Here is a 15,389-nt window from a genome sequence, read left to right as displayed (position 1 = left end):
GTGAATCTATTTCAGAATCATCTGTTTCAAGGGAAAGAATTTCAGCATGTCACTGCACCTTTTAAAAGAAGTCTGCAAATTAATTCCAGTTCTGCAGTCTCTCGTTGGAGTCTGTTTTTGAAGTTTTTTTGTTGAAGAATTGCCACTTTTAGGTCTATTATTGAGTGACCAGGGAGATTGCAGTGTTCTCCTACCGGTTTTTAAATGCTTTAATTCCTGATGTCACATTTGTGTCCATTTATTCTTTTGCGTAGAGACTGTCCAGTTTGACCAATGTACATGGCAGAGGGGCATTGCTGGCACATGATGGCAGATATCACATTCGCATATACCAATTCTTCAACAAAAAAACTTCAAAAACAGACTCCAACGTAAAACTGCAGAACTGGAATTAATTTGCAAACTGGACACCGTCAAATTAGGCCTGAATAAAGACTGGGAGTGGCTGGGTCATTACAAAAACTAAACCTAATTTCCCCCATACTAATTTCCCCCTACTGTTACTCACAGCTTTTTGTCAACTGTTTGAAATGGACCACTCTCATTACCACTACTACATATTCACCTGCTCTCTGCTCACTAGTTTTACTTCTAACACTCTCAAACCTCGCAACTGCTATCAAACAGTGGCCATTTTTAAATTTAAAATACAATCACAAAAACGTTTGCTTCATTCCCCTCCAGTGTGAATTTCACTCACGAATCATAGCTCTAAAATCCAGGACTGGTAATAATCAGTCCTGAACTCACTGAATTTTTAAGGTTCAGTATTTTGTGACCCGTCAGTGCCAAAAATATAAGCCTCATCCTGCTGCAGTTCTGGGAATGCCTCTCATCCAAAGGGACTAAGCACTTGTGTTGAACTAAGCTGGTTGCAAGCTCCCACGTCTCAGAATTCTAATGCACTTAAGGAAAAGCTGTTAAAAACCTCTAAAAATGATTAGTTCTACTCTTTCTCCCTGGAGGTTTATATATTAGGACTTGCAGTGCTGATGCAACCTGGCTTCACAGGTGGAGACAGAAAAAAACCAATTAAAATAAACTCTAAAAATAGCTAAAATAATTTAAAGTATAACCAAATTGCATGGTGGTGATTTGGGGAACGTGGAACTTGAAAGTAGCAGGAGCATCCCAAACTCATGCCAGTAAAGTCTTTACAATGCCATGCACTACACACACACACACCCTTGTACATTTTCCATTCCTGAGGATTTACAAAGCAAGTGGGTCACAGCAAACATCATGCAGACAGCATCGGTAAGGACAGCACTATGTATCACAAATCTGGCTGGGAAGCAGGGGAACCTCTCATTTGAGTTTTTGGCATGTCACTGAAAAGACGGGAAACAAGGATCTACCTTTTCATAGTACTTGATTTCGTATTCAGTGTTACTGGCACTTGGGAAGCCCGGCTCCTGCCATGACAAGGAAATGCTCTTCTGTTCAATTGTATCTGTGTGGATGTCAGTGACAAGAGCTGGTGCTGAAAAAGCAGAGAGAAGAAACAAGCAGATCACTAACACCATCGCCCCAGAAGGCTGGGCTCCCCCACCACTCTCCCCAGAAAAACAGCACCCTGATTATAGAGTCTGACCGTGCAGCCGTGTCATGCAGAGACATCTCAGGGAGACTTCCATGCGCAGAGCTGTGGCAGAATTGGGCCCTCGAGGAACAGTATCAACAACCCATTTCTATGCCTGGTCAGGGTAGTAAAATACAAATGTGCCCCAGTGACAGATCACTTGTGAATGCAGCACAAAGGGCATCAGCTTCTGGGCAGACAGAGTTTCACAGACAAACCCTTTGACACAATAGGTGTCACTCCACGTTAGCCTAAGTTGTGTTGTAATAAAGGGATAGTCGGCATCTGCCTGACGCACACACCGTGCACAGAACCGCCTTTGTTTTCTCTCTCTGCTGAGACAAGAGGCTGGAAGGGCAGAGGGAAAATCTCCCTCTTCTACCATAAAGGGATAGCTCAGTGGTTTGAGCATTGGCCTGCTAAACCCAGGATTGTGAGTTCAATCCTTGAGGGGGCCATTTAGGGATCTGTGGCAAAAATTGGGGATTGGTCCTGATTTGAGCAGGGGGTTGAACTAGATGATCTCCTGAGGTCCCTTCCAACCCTGATATTCTATGATTCTATAAAACCGGGGTGTTGAGCGCAGCAAGACCTTGTTGCCCAGCTCGCAAGCACCTGCTTTGTGGCCAAGAAGTGAGACGGCAGAGGAGGCCTGGGTTTTATTTGAGCAATAAGACCTTGAAGTACAAGTCCCTCCCTAGGACTACTGACCAGCCATGAGGAGACAGAGGCCCAAGGTTAGTTACAAGACACCAACTAGTTGCTGCTGCCCAGGTAATTCCACTGCACTGTAATCCTGTGCTGATAAAATAGGCCCTGGGCTAGCTCCTTTAGAAGGCAAGAAGTTTCCACAGGGCACTTAAAAGGCATGAAATAAACTCAATTGCATCTGCCTTTAGTGGCCTTCCAGCTGTGCTCTGTCTGCAATTTTACAAGTCCTGGGGCTCTGTCCTGCACTAAACGTGCAGAAACTCTCAGGATTCAGAGTATAAACATGGAGCAGAGGAAATCAGCTCTTCCTGATATATTATTCAGTCAGCTGTTCACATTCCCTGGGGCTTGCTTAGATCCTGGCCTGGCTGCCTGCATTTACAACCGGATAGGTCAAGAACTGATGAAACAGGCAGAAATACATTTGGGGGGGTGGGGAGGTAAACACAGTTGAATTTGTAACCTTAGTTGTTTTGTTAATTTCATTAGGCTGTTCCGTTTTGGTTAAAAGTACTGATCCTGTCAGGGTGGCCTGGCAGAGCCAAGGAAAGGTCATCCGAAAGCACGTTCAAAGGGTAACGTTTCTAAAAAAAAATGCGGCTTTGTTACAGCCAAAATCTTTTGCATTAAAACAGAAGGAAGCTGCTTTAACTTTTTGGCGACAGCAAAAACTACAGGACTCTGGGACCCTCTTTGCTGCTGCATAATTTCTAGCTTAACACATAGGGATCTGTCTGGTCAATTAGTCCAGGCAACACAAACAGGCTCTTTGCTAAAAAAGGACCTTATTAAGTGTGGAACTCAAGCACCCTGAGCCAGATCCCCCCAGTCGCCCAAAGGGGGTCTCCAGCCAGCCAGCTTAGCTCTGTGGACTTGCACTGAACGTCCATACTGGGAGCGGTTCCCCTTCCAGCCCTGTATTTTAGCTCCAGCATTCCCTTCTTGCTACACACACATCCCCGCATTGACTGTCACCAGGAATTCTGCAAGTGTGTGGAAAGCAGGGTATTGGAGTAGCGTTCTGCAGTGCAGAGCTGGGAGGGGAATTTTCCCTGAGCCCATTGGGTTAAGTGAGCACCGTTTTTTGCCAGCAGATAAATTAGTGGCTAGTCAGTCTATGCTGGGCTGTTTAGGAGGGAGACTGAGTGGGACTGGGGTTTATAGCACACAACTTCCTGGAACCTTCTGCTGGTCAGAGTTTGTGAACTCTCACTACAGTCAGACAGTATTATAGGGCTGCATGGTCACAGGTACAAATGAGTCTCCTGGGGTCTCCAGAGGACACTGGTCTATCAGAAAATCACTCCACAACTGGCAACTTCCAGCACTGGAATAATATGGGGTACAGTGCAGCACATCCAGGAGCAAGGTGCGTCCCAGAGTCAGGAGCCCATATTCGTGCGTTCAAAACAGATACCAATGGACACAAAGGTCCATTTGCACAACCCCCCCGTTTCCCTAGATACTTGTACCGCAGTTCAGCTCCACAGGGTCACAGCTCCTGGTTTTCATCTCCGGTACTGAGGTTTTTTAGACCTTTTCACTTTCCCTTTGGAAATCTGGCCCACAAAATACAGACAGTATAAATTAACTCATACCTCGGTTTCCTTGAAGTGACTGTTATGGCCAGAGGAATTAGAAAGCTCCACCAGAAGCTGGGTGTTAGCAGAGCTGAGATCTGAGAACAAACTAACAAGGCTGTCTCCACTGGGAGGCCTGGGGTTCTTTTCCAAAAGCATATGCCTTGCAATCGCCCGTGAATTGAAGGGAACATGACTGCTACTGGGATTTCCTGGAACCGTCTGTGCTAGCCGTATTTACTGGAAAGACGCACCCCCTTCATTGGGGCAACAGACAGGGCTATATTATTGCCATGGGGATGCAGGCAAGAGCAGGTGTCTTGCCATTGACCATGATGAACGACTAGCTGGATTTCAAGGCTTATCAAGAGAAAGCTCCAGTCATTTGAGAAATATGAACAAAACTCACCCATGCACAGACCATCAGCTGCTACAGGTTGCTGCTAACCTTAGAGCAAACTCTCTGGCAAGCTACCAGAGCAGGAAGGTATTTTCAGCTGCAGCCCACTGGCATCTCTTCACTGCAAACCTTTTGCTTAGGCTCTAAGGGATGCTTTGTGAACGTGGAGTAGATGAAGGAGACCAGAGTTCAGCTGTTTATTGCCCCATTAGCCTCCTGTTGTGCTGTTAATAGGCAGTAACTGGCCCCCTGGGCAGACAATTGGAATGCTTCAGACTCCATGGGAAGTACGACTAAATACCAACACTCCCATTAGTCAGCTTCACACTAGAAGAGGAAATCTGAGCAGAGCCCAGGTCAGGCCCTTCCAGCCCGTTAGATAATAAAGAGAGATCAAATCTCTGCCTGGACATAACTCAGCATAGCATGGCCTAGCATTCACCGAGCGTCAGACACGGGGCAGAGTTTGACACGCAGACAGTGTCTCCCCAGTCACCACCCAGGAGCACAGCTCCTGCTCACAGGACGTGAAAATCCGGCTCTTTATTTGGCCAGATAGTCCCGTGTGACAGCCTGACTCTGCGGGCCTGGCTACGCTTACACAGGGAGCGGGGTCAGGGACAGGGCACCCGCTGTGGGATAGAGGCGTCAGACTCCAAGCCTCGCCTCCCCACTGATGTACTTTTTGCTGATTTATCAGGAACTGGGCAATGGGCTGATTGGACTGGAGAAGCCCAGGGAGATGCCAACCACTTTGCTAAATAGTTCAGCACAGAAAATCCATCTCTAGTACATTGGATACAAATGTCCATTGAAGTTTCTTTTTGTCCCAGATTAATGAGAAACCCAACTCTCCCCTGAGGCAGCACCGATCACTCTGACAGGAGAGGGGAAATGTTTTCCGTCCTTGGCCTGTTCCTCCTGATATAAAGTCTCTTTCGCGGCTGCTGCAGCTTGTTGGGCTGCCATCACCTCCCACCTTCCCCTGTTCATTCTAAGATCTGGGTCCTGGAAATGCCTAAGGAGCAGACCATCGCATTCCACCTCTTTAAGCTGCAAGGCAAGAGCAGAGAAGAGAGTTTACACTGATTTATCCTCTGAAATGAGCTTCTTTGAGGGAACTTTTGGTCCGCAGGTGGCTGTTCACAACAGAGTCTCCACTGGGGACACTGCTTGCACCTGCTGCTGGAGCAACAAAGAGGCCGAACCATGACCCCAAATCAGGGACACAAACTCTTTGATGTTCCTTTTCCCCCATCCTCAGTAGTCACCAGAGAACAGCAGCAATAATCCGTCTCAGCGGTCAGACCCCAAAGGAGTGGAGTTCGCTGTTTCCCTAGTTCTGGTTTGCTCCCATTTTCCATCACACCCACTGAGCTGGGCGTCTACATTCCCTCCCTCACAGTCAGAGGGAGCATCCGTATCTGGGAGGCTGGAGCAAGGGATTGGGAGTCAGGTCTCCTGGGTTCTACACCAACTCGACCACCAACACTGTGGGTGGCCTTTGGCAAGATGCTTCATCTTTGTTCCCCAGTGTCTTCCTCTGGAAAGCTGAGACCAGAATCCTCCTGTCTCACAGCAGGAGCGCTGTGAATTTTAATCACTGGACTGGCACTTTATTTTGCCCTTCTGTAGCATCCTTCCTCTGGGCAGCTCCCAGCATTCTTATATACATGAGCACACCTAGGATGTCTCTGGCTCCAGAGGCCTCCATCCCCCCCCCGCACACACACACACACGGCTCATTGACAGGAAATGGGGGCCTGGGGCAGGTCAGAAAAAGATGCGAAAGGGTGCCCTGTTCTCATGGATTCTGTCTGTCTTCCTAGGTCAGTTTTGGCTTCCTCATTTATATCCTGACAGGTCATTCAAACACAAATCCCCAATCGTTAAAGCCCAGACAGATTTTACTTTTTGTTAATCAGAGCAAGAGTCTCTCACAGCCCCTCCATTAGCTGGCACAGGGGACGGCAGGGCTGAGCGGACAGCCTGAAAGGAACCTTGTTGAGGAAAGCTGTCTGGGAAATTAGCTAGTTCTATGTTGTCTTCCTTCTCCCCAGATTTTGGGAGCTTGCTAGAGCCTGACTATCCTACAGGGAATTCCGGTGAGAGGAACAAGTCCCTGGAAAGCAAACTTAAGTAGCTGTGAAATGTTGGATTTATTATGTAGCTCATTAATCTCTGCTGAGAAAAGTCCTGCTGATGAATTATTCATGTTGACTGGCTCCTGGTCCTTTCAGCCTCTATTTAAAAGCTGGCACAGGCCAGACCAGCCTCAACATGTGCCACCAGCAAAAGCAAGCCAGGGAGCTGCTGTTTGTACACGCGCGCGCGCTCTCTTTGCACAGGTCACCTGTCATTTGCTTCTAATCTGACTAGACGTTGTTATTTGACATTTTAAGAACAAATGCTCCAAGTAAATACACAAGGTCTGCGCACTGACCTTTAGGAGGATATTGAATTCTCCATATGTAAAGAGGGTGGAGCAAATTCACTCCAGCAATGGGGAAAGAGGATAACAAAGGTTATTAATGTTTCAGAACATAGTGACAGACCATGCAGAAGAGGCCTAGTTCCCTGGGTGGGAGCAGCATGAATGAATGCAGAGGTTGGAATCCTTGTCAAGGCCCAGAATGAAAAGGGACCATTTGGGATTTTCATAGACACCAGGGTCAGCTTCATCATTCCCACAGCTCAATGGAGACCTGAAACAGAGGATGACCTATTACTGAAGCCAAACATCTGGCTCATCCTGAGCCCTCAAGTTCTGGCAACTCTTTTTCCGAGATGATAGCCCCTGTGTAGTGCTGGGGAGGGAGCGGGAGGATTCTGCTGTGTTTGAAATTAATGACCCAATTTCAGAGTAGCAACCGTGTTAGTCTGTATTGGCAAAAAGAAAAGGAGGACTTGTGGCACCTTAGAGACTAACCCATTTATTTGAGCATGAGCTTTCGTGAGCTACAGCTCACTTCATCGGATGCCAAATGATGATGCCATCCGATGAAGTGAGCTGTAGCTCACATAAATGTGTTAGTCTCTAAGGTGCCACAAGTCCTCCTTTTCTTTTTGCGAAAGACCCAATGACAGCATGAAGCCGGAGAAGCAGACCTGTGACAGCTCTGCAGGTGGATGTCCAGGTGTGGTCTGAAGCTGCATTTGCCAGTGTGCCTGCATTTGCCATTGCTGCTAACTCTACATCCTGTATGGTCTGTCCGGCAGTTACAACAACAGGCAGAGGACAACTCTTAGATTCCGTCTAATTCCTGCAACGTGAGTCTTGCTGGCGTGGCCTTTGCACCAGAGTCTCTGGTGTGGAGCTGTATTTGAAAACTTCAGGTGTCAGCAATTAAAGGGTCCCATCCCACCAAAGACACTAAAAGCTATGGTTACAGGAACAATAGGAATGGCACGAAGCCTGCTGCCCCCGTGTGGTAGTTCAGAGAACAATAGTTAATATGACAGGATTACTGCTGGTTCTGCACTTCCTTTTACCGCATCTTGCAAATTACACCTGGCTACCATTTCCCTCAGAGCCATTTTCTGTGATGGCAAAAATTCAAGTGCAATATTTGCTAAGGGATGAGGGTGGGAGGGAGAAACTATTTTTACCTGCAAAGAATCTTTCAACAAGAGAGAAAAAACAGAAATATTCTAGGTGAAACCATGATAGTTTTTTGCCAGCCTTGCAAAGACAAAGACACACACACACAGTTTCAGCTGTAGTAACTGGAACAGCTGGAAAAATGCCCGTCTCCACCATGTTTAGTGGCTACTGCATGCCTGTAGTATTTTTAGAGCGACAAGGAGGGTGAGGTAATCACTTTTATTGGCCCAACTTCTGTTGATGAGAGAGACAAGCTTTACACCTACACAGAGCTCTCCTTCAGGTCTGGGAAAGGTACTCACAGCTAAATACAAGGTCAAACAGATACTTTAGCATAAGAAGTTAGCACAGATTGTAAGGGACCATCACTGTCAAACGGCCGTTAACCTATAGTCAGAGGACAAATATCTTTGTGCTTTGTAAGAGGTCAAGTTTTGTTGGCTTCTGGAGAGCAGCCTGCTCTTTGATCGTCATTGTTGCTCTCCTAACTTGTGCAGGGGGCCTAGGGCCTGGGCCTTTTTAGCTTTGCGTAATTTAAATAAAGACCCTCCACATCCAGTTCTGCTCCTGGGCCTTCTGCTTTCCAACAAGCTGGGGAAAGTCACATTGTTTTCGTTAACGATCAGAGCCACCCACACAATTCCACCTCTGTATCGCCTCCAATCATTGCTGTGGCTCACAAACCCTATTCATTGCTAATCATACTTAGGTTTTTTTCTCGTAACTCCATGATCTGCTGCAGACCTGTATGCAAGACTTCTTCGTTCGTGCCATATGCTAGATACCAGCTACAAAGTAAAGCCCCAGATGCATTAAAAAGGAATTAAAAAATCATACAGCTATAGAGTAATTCATGTTGTGAATAAAATGTTTCTTATTAATATTTTAAACTCCCTAACATTGCCTCTATTCTGAAAAGCAAACATTAAATTATTCACCATTCTGCCTGATTTTATAAACTCCATCTCACTGTGCGTGGCTTTGTTCCTCTTAATTAACAAACCAGCCAGCAGAAAAGGCATAAAAATAGGTGTACTCACTGCAGCCATCTGCTGAGAAAACAACTGCATCTGAAATATGGATTCTAGCAGGAGATGTCTAGTGATGTCCTAAATACCTGGGGAGGGCTCCTGCCTCCTGTCCACCCAGGAGACCTGAGGGAGGGTGGGATCCACTCTCCATGCATATGGGCAACTATTGTGGTGCTACTGGGAGTGGAAGCGGAGGCTCAGAAAGGAGAGAATAGGGAAACAGAGGAGATCTGTGGGGATGCCAGACAAATCCCCCTCTCTCCATCATAATCAGAGAGGCAAACTAGTCTGCATCCTGGGGAAGGTACCACATGGCAGAAGAGCGAGCTTTGGGATCTCTCTTCCAAGTTCACCAAGTCATCTTTATTCTGAGAGAGAAGCTTTCATTTTCCAGCTCAATTTCTTCCCATAGGCATCCTATGTCCTTTAATGTGGCATTAATTTAGCATCTTTCCCTGTAAACTGTGGGCATCATGCAAGTCCCCCAGAGCAGGGAAATATCAGGTTTTTTATTCTGCATGGAACAAAGGTCTAAGCCAAACAACTCCAAGATGAACATGCTTGCAAAGGTTTGTAACGTGACTTGAGGCAGATGCAGCCAGAGACTGCCCAGGGCAACCCCAAGGAAACAAAGTTGAAATCAGTTAGTAACATGAGGTCTAAACCACTGCTGCTTTAAACGCTCCCACCCACCCACCAAGAGGGCATCATGTCAGCAGACTTAAAGAACACTTCACTAACATAACATCTATAGGAGAAAGCAGCTCTGTCTGGGGCTGCCCAATTTATAATTCCAAGAATTCTGCGGGGCAGAGACAGGACACATTGCTTTAATAGGGCAGTAAAAGAGATTCCCTCCTCCCCACTCTCCTTCCCCCCAAGGTATTTATCATTATAAATTCAATGAGATGTTGGGAAAGGCTGACATAGCCTAAGTGGCTAATGTGCAAGACATTAATTCTCTTGAAACTGAAAAAATTCAGAGCCAGGAGGATTCCGTTTTTCTGGGTAATGCCGTTTCAGGTGGTCTATGTCTACACTGCAATTAAACACCTGTGGCTGGGCTGGCCCACGTCAGCGGACATCAGCTCAGGGTGCACAGCTGTAAAATGGCAGTGTAGATGTTCAGGCTCGGGCTCAGGCTGGAGTCTGGCCTCTGGGACCCTCCCCCATCACAGGGTCCTGCACGTGTAAACCACAATTTTACCACCCTGCAGCCCAAGTCAGCTAACATGTACCAGCCGTGGGTGGTTAATTGCAGCGTAGACGCACCCTTCATTTTAAACCTAACTACTTACGTGCAGCTATTCCTGGGGTTTAATGGCCAGAGATGGATAATAGACCTCAGTGCCTAAACTCCTCTCCACCTCGGGCCAGCTTCCTCGCACAGCATGCTGGCAGTAGATATGAGATCAGGCATCCCAGTTTATACACAGAGTTGGCGAGGATTTGGGTGTAACAGAGCATGAGCCATCGTGTTATTAGAGCATAAGCTTTCGTGAGCTACAGCTCACTTCATCAGATGCTGTAGCTCACGAAAGCTTATGCTCAAATAAATTGGTTAGTCTCTAAGGTGCCACAAGTCCTCCTTTTCTTTTTGCGAATACAGACTAACACGGCTGCTCCTCTGAAACGTGTTATTAGAGAAGTTCAGCAAGTAGTCCCTGAAAATCCTGCCCCGTTTGGGTCAGTATCAAAAATCCCAGAAACAAAAGGAAGAATTTTCAGACCGGGAAAGCACACGAACAGTTATTGTTGGACTCTCAGGGGAGCTTCCCAGGAAAGCACAGACGGGAAATTAATGGTGTTTACGGTATCTGTGCAAAAGAACTTTTAACGTGTGATTTAATGGATAAGGAATTGAGAGGGGCCCTTCAGGAAAGCTTTAGAGGATAATATTATTCTCCACAGACATTTCTGTCTGTCTCTGTTGCCATTTGGCATGCAGGGAGAACACATGTAATAAGCACAAGTCAAGCTACACACTCCAAGTTATCACACTGGGGGGAGGGAGGGGAGAGGTATGGGACAGAGCCCTAGCCCAAAGGGACAGAGCTCAGGACCCCCAGGAGTCAAAGCTACGAAGCAAACCACATCCAGCCTGCAACCAAAGTCACACTCCAAAACCATCCAAAGAAATTAGCGTGAGGGTTCCAAAGTGAAGGCAGGAAGGGAAGAGAACGAATGCTGGAGCTAACATTGTGGAAAGGCAGCTGATCTCTCTGAACTTGGACAGAGCCCAACAGCCACAGAGACATGCCAAAGAAAAGATGGCTTGGGGATGTGTGATGCTGGGAACTATTCACTCCTATCTTGTGAACGGCTTTACAAAAATCAGCATTCAGCCATTGCACACTCTATACCTGAGGTCCGATTGTGTTCAGCAGCCATAAGAGAGGCAAGACAAAGCCTGAATGACAACAGGGACACACAGCAGAAGTTTAAGCCACAAACACTAATTCCCACCTGTTAATTTGTGTGAATTGGCTGCAGAGAACTCCAGGCTGTGACATTAAATGAACTCTGAAAAGAGCCATAAATCTAGAGCTTAGTGTCCCTGAAAGGCTCTGCTCTGACTCTCCTGCCCTGGTAGTTTGCCCAGTTATGCACACAGACCAGATAGCAGGGCAGAAGAAGTGGATTTACCAGGAATAACCCCACTTCTCACTCCATAGGGTATTTGAAAATCAAACACATAGAGCCTGGGAGCAGGGGGACTGACTTCAGTGAGAACTGAGTGCTCAGCAAACAAGCGCTTGACAGACGCAAGCACCTTGGGAGACGGGGTAATCATGCTGACCAGTTGTACAGATGGGGATGGTGAGGCACAGACAGGGGAATTCACACAGGAAACCTGTGGCAGAGCCAGAAATAGAACCCAGGAGTCCTGACTTCTTTTCCCACCATAGGAGACAGCATTCCCTCCAGAAGATCCAGAGCGTGATGCTAGCACTCAAAGGCATGGCTTGCGTTGGACTAGTACGAACAAAGCCCTGGAATTTGTTTTAATGTATTTAGAAAAGCTGCCCATTAAACGCACGTACCCAGCAGCAATGACCAGTGCAGGTATGTGAGGAGCACCTGGGAGCCAGGACTGAACTGCAGCTTTGGGCAGGGCAGCTCAGCTGAGTCAGCTGGCTAGAAGCCAAGGCCTGTTGGGAATTCTGCAGGTAACCGCGGCTCCCCTTTATTTGCTGAGCTGCTGCTGTAACAGGGGCTGTGCCCAGCTCCTGCTTGGTACCTAATGGTTCTCCCTGTACTGGTAAGAACGAGGACATTTGAATTTCCTTGTTAACAAGTGTCACTTTGAATAGTTATTGGCTGGTGAAGATAGAGCACTGTAAAATTTATAGTTCAAAACCTCAGGTTTACTCAAATCCAGGAGGGAGTTTCCCTCATTAATACAGTCCAGCTGCATCTCCTGCCGCTGTTGGCACATCCAGATGAAGCGTGACAAAGGGGAGCATATGGCCAGCCCCGTGCCGGTTGGAAGGGAGTCTGAAATCAGCGAGGAAACGCCGAGGAAGCATGCACTAGGACTGACGCGAGCACTTGGAGATGCCAGCACTTGCCTGCTGGAGGCTAGAGATAAGTGGGGAGAAGGTCAGGGAACCGAGCAAAATAATTCACACATTCCACAGAACAGCCTGTCTGGGGTAATGAACTGTTCCCTCGGCCAACTGAGCACTGCACAGGACAGTTCGTGCCACGAGGAACTTGCCATCTAAGCTGTAAATGAAGCTCCATGCATTTCATTGGGAGGCTCTTTCAAAATAGACACTAAAAACCAAGGTCCTCTCTCCTCTGAGCAGATAGGAAAGAGCCCCAGGGGTGTTTCTGCAGGAGACTGACCTAGTATGTCCTCACACTTGTGCAATAGGCCAGGAGAAGTCTGGTTACCCGGTTACCACCCTGTCCAGGCAGGGTGGTCAGGAGCATGCCAGCCACGTGTGGCCACATAAAGCTTCCCTGCCAGGCCCTAATTGGGCACAAATCACATCCCCACAGACACAGAAATTAGAGTGTATTTCAGCAATGGCCGCACTATTAATTTGCAACAAATTTAAAAAAGACAGAACCCAATCCCTGCCGGGAATGTAAAGGACCTTGTCCTACAGTGTACATTTGCATGGTTAATGCACTCCTCCCCGCAGGTAAGCAGCTCCATTCTCTCTTTAAACACTTTTACTTAGCCCCATGCTGGGCCAGATTAGAAAAAACACAGTATTAATTTTGCCTCCTGTGGACTAAATTGCATCTGCAGACACAATGGAGACGTGTTAATGAAACCTCTTGTGAACACTGAAGGGGCGGGAAGTGGTTAGAGCAAGCTTTAGTCAAAGCTATATTTACAGGAACAGGGACCTGGCAGCGAAATAAGACCTGGTTTCTTTTTTTAAGTTTTCCTCTGAATCTGTATAGCCGCAGCTGGAGCTTTGCTGCTGCAGATCTCCTCCCCTGAAGCTGCCACGTCCCAGCCATGAACAAGGTCTCCTCTGCTTCTGCATCTTCCAGTTGGTCCTGGCTTCTCTCTTTCCACACTTCTCTGCTCCCACAGAGCAGGTCCACACTGCGCTATCATGGGAAATCAGAGCAGCTTTGGCAGTTCAGGACACAGCTGAGTCCTTGACAACCCTAACTTACAGGGCTCATGCCAAAAAGAGAACACCCCTTCCTTAGCTCAGTGAGCCTCCTACACGTGCATCTGTGCTCGGATAGTAACTGAAGCAATGTAGAGGAGGACTTGTGGCACCTTAGAGACTAACAAATTTATTTGAGCATAAGCTTTCGTGAGCTACAGCTCACTTCAGCAATGTAGGAAGCCTGAGGCCCTTTGCTTCTTTCCAGGCCCAGTCAGGATGCTCTTCACCTGTGAAGCAGACTAGCTGAGGCCTAGAATGGTCCAACAGCTCTGGGCTTGCTGAGGCACCCGACAAGGGAACAAGAGACGGGGATGCTCAGGCTCAACCTTCTCACATGTGCTCCAGGAACCTAGAAGGGTCTCATAACTCTGCAGCAACTGAGACGTGAAAGAGCTTCTCAGCGCTGCCGCCACCGACAACTCTGTGACCCCAGTGCGGCCGCCACTGCTGCTGGTTTTGTACCCGAGGGTCCCCAGCCATACGGTGGATTCCTCACATGTGCTAAGCATGCTGCCTTGAAAGGCCTCCTGCCTCTCACTGTCTCCAGACTCAGAGCCAGAGCGTGCCGCACAGGTACCCAGGCTCTAAGGCAGAACACCCAGAAAGGAGGCAGGTGGGAGGCCAGAGGGAAAGCTGGACTTAAAGGACACTAGCTCATTCCCTCCCCCACCCCTTTACAGCCTCCCTGTGCCTGGCTCAGTCCAACACACGTCTCCGAAGTCTCTGCTGCTCTGAAATAGCGGGAGTTCAGAGATTCTCGGACCCAGTCTCTTAAGAACAGCTCAGAGCGACGAACTATAGTCCCAAAACCCTGGTTACTGCTCTTTTCTATTGCACCTCGACCAAGACCAGTGCACAGTCAGGATCCGACCAGTAGTTTAAAGCCCTTGGGGAGAACTGTTTCTTTTACAGGCAGGCAGGAGCGAATATAAACAGCCCCGGAGCTCTCCTCTGGTCACTGTCTTTCCCTTACGTAAGGGATGTTCCACTGGCAGCACAGGGAGGCACATCCCTCCCCACAAAGGGAGCTGCTTGGAAGATGCAGGTTTGCAGAGAACCCCAGGTGTGAACTTCAGCCCTACCCATATCACCAGGACAGAGTTCGCAGAATGGGCTCATGCTCTGCAGTGCGTTAATAGCCCACTTTAACTGGGGGCACAGAGCTGCTCTCCTGCGGGAACATCAAGGCTCACAGAAAATTGCAAGTGACAGCTTGTTAAACAAAGCGGAGGCCCAGAGCACTGTGACTGCAATGCCCAGGGTTTGGATTGCACATTCAAAATGAGTTTTGCTGCTCTTCCCGTCTGACCACCCCAGAGCAGAGCGCACACACAGGTGCAGGGATTTCACCAGGGAAGGTTGGTCTTTTATCTTGCAGGAATGTTGCAGGCAAGTCAGACTTGTAAGCCACCTTGGTGTGGGAAGGTGCCCTCTTTTCCTTCTTGGTTGGTGGGCACAAGTTAATTATCACAGTCATTTTTTACACAACATATCAAAACAGAGGAATTGGGTCTCCTGCAATTCAGCACAACCCCCAAAAGACCAAACACAAAAAGAACAAAATCAACCATTCCAATCTAGCAATTCCATGGATTCCCACCACCTAGATAAAAGTCTGTTTCAGCACAAATGGTGCAGGAGTCTCAGCTGGTTAGCTAATTTCTGTATTGCCAGCTGCATCTGGAATCTCAGCGGCTTGACAAGAGACACGGATCTGGGATAGTTTACGAGATTACTTCTGCCATATTCTTTGTCTGGATTTCAGTTTCTTTAGGAGTCATGTATTTGTTAAGCAGTTTGCGAGAACCACCCAGGATTCCCATTAACCAAGGAGAAGG

General features: G+C 47.7%; 1 protein-coding gene across 2 annotated transcripts in view; it reads right to left on the bottom strand.

Annotated features, from left to right (window-relative positions):
• EPHA10 (EPH receptor A10) overlaps window positions 1–15,389 on the bottom strand; it is a 112,749-nt gene that overhangs the window by 36,925 nt on the left and 60,435 nt on the right. For both annotated transcript variants that reach the window (XM_048825918.2, XM_075121230.1), the window contains exon 6: window positions 1,359–1,483. In XM_048825918.2, the coding sequence (XP_048681875.1) occupies window positions 1,359–1,483 (125 nt within the window). The remainder of the gene's footprint in view (window positions 1–1,358; window positions 1,484–15,389) is intronic.

The sequence above is a fragment of the Caretta caretta genome, chromosome 19 (assembly GCF_965140235.1).
Source record: "Caretta caretta isolate rCarCar2 chromosome 19, rCarCar1.hap1, whole genome shotgun sequence".
NCBI classification, from domain to species: Eukaryota; Metazoa; Chordata; order Testudines; family Cheloniidae; genus Caretta; species Caretta caretta.
Note: the sequence above shows the minus strand (reverse complement) of the source record. Positions and strands in the feature narration are given on the sequence as shown.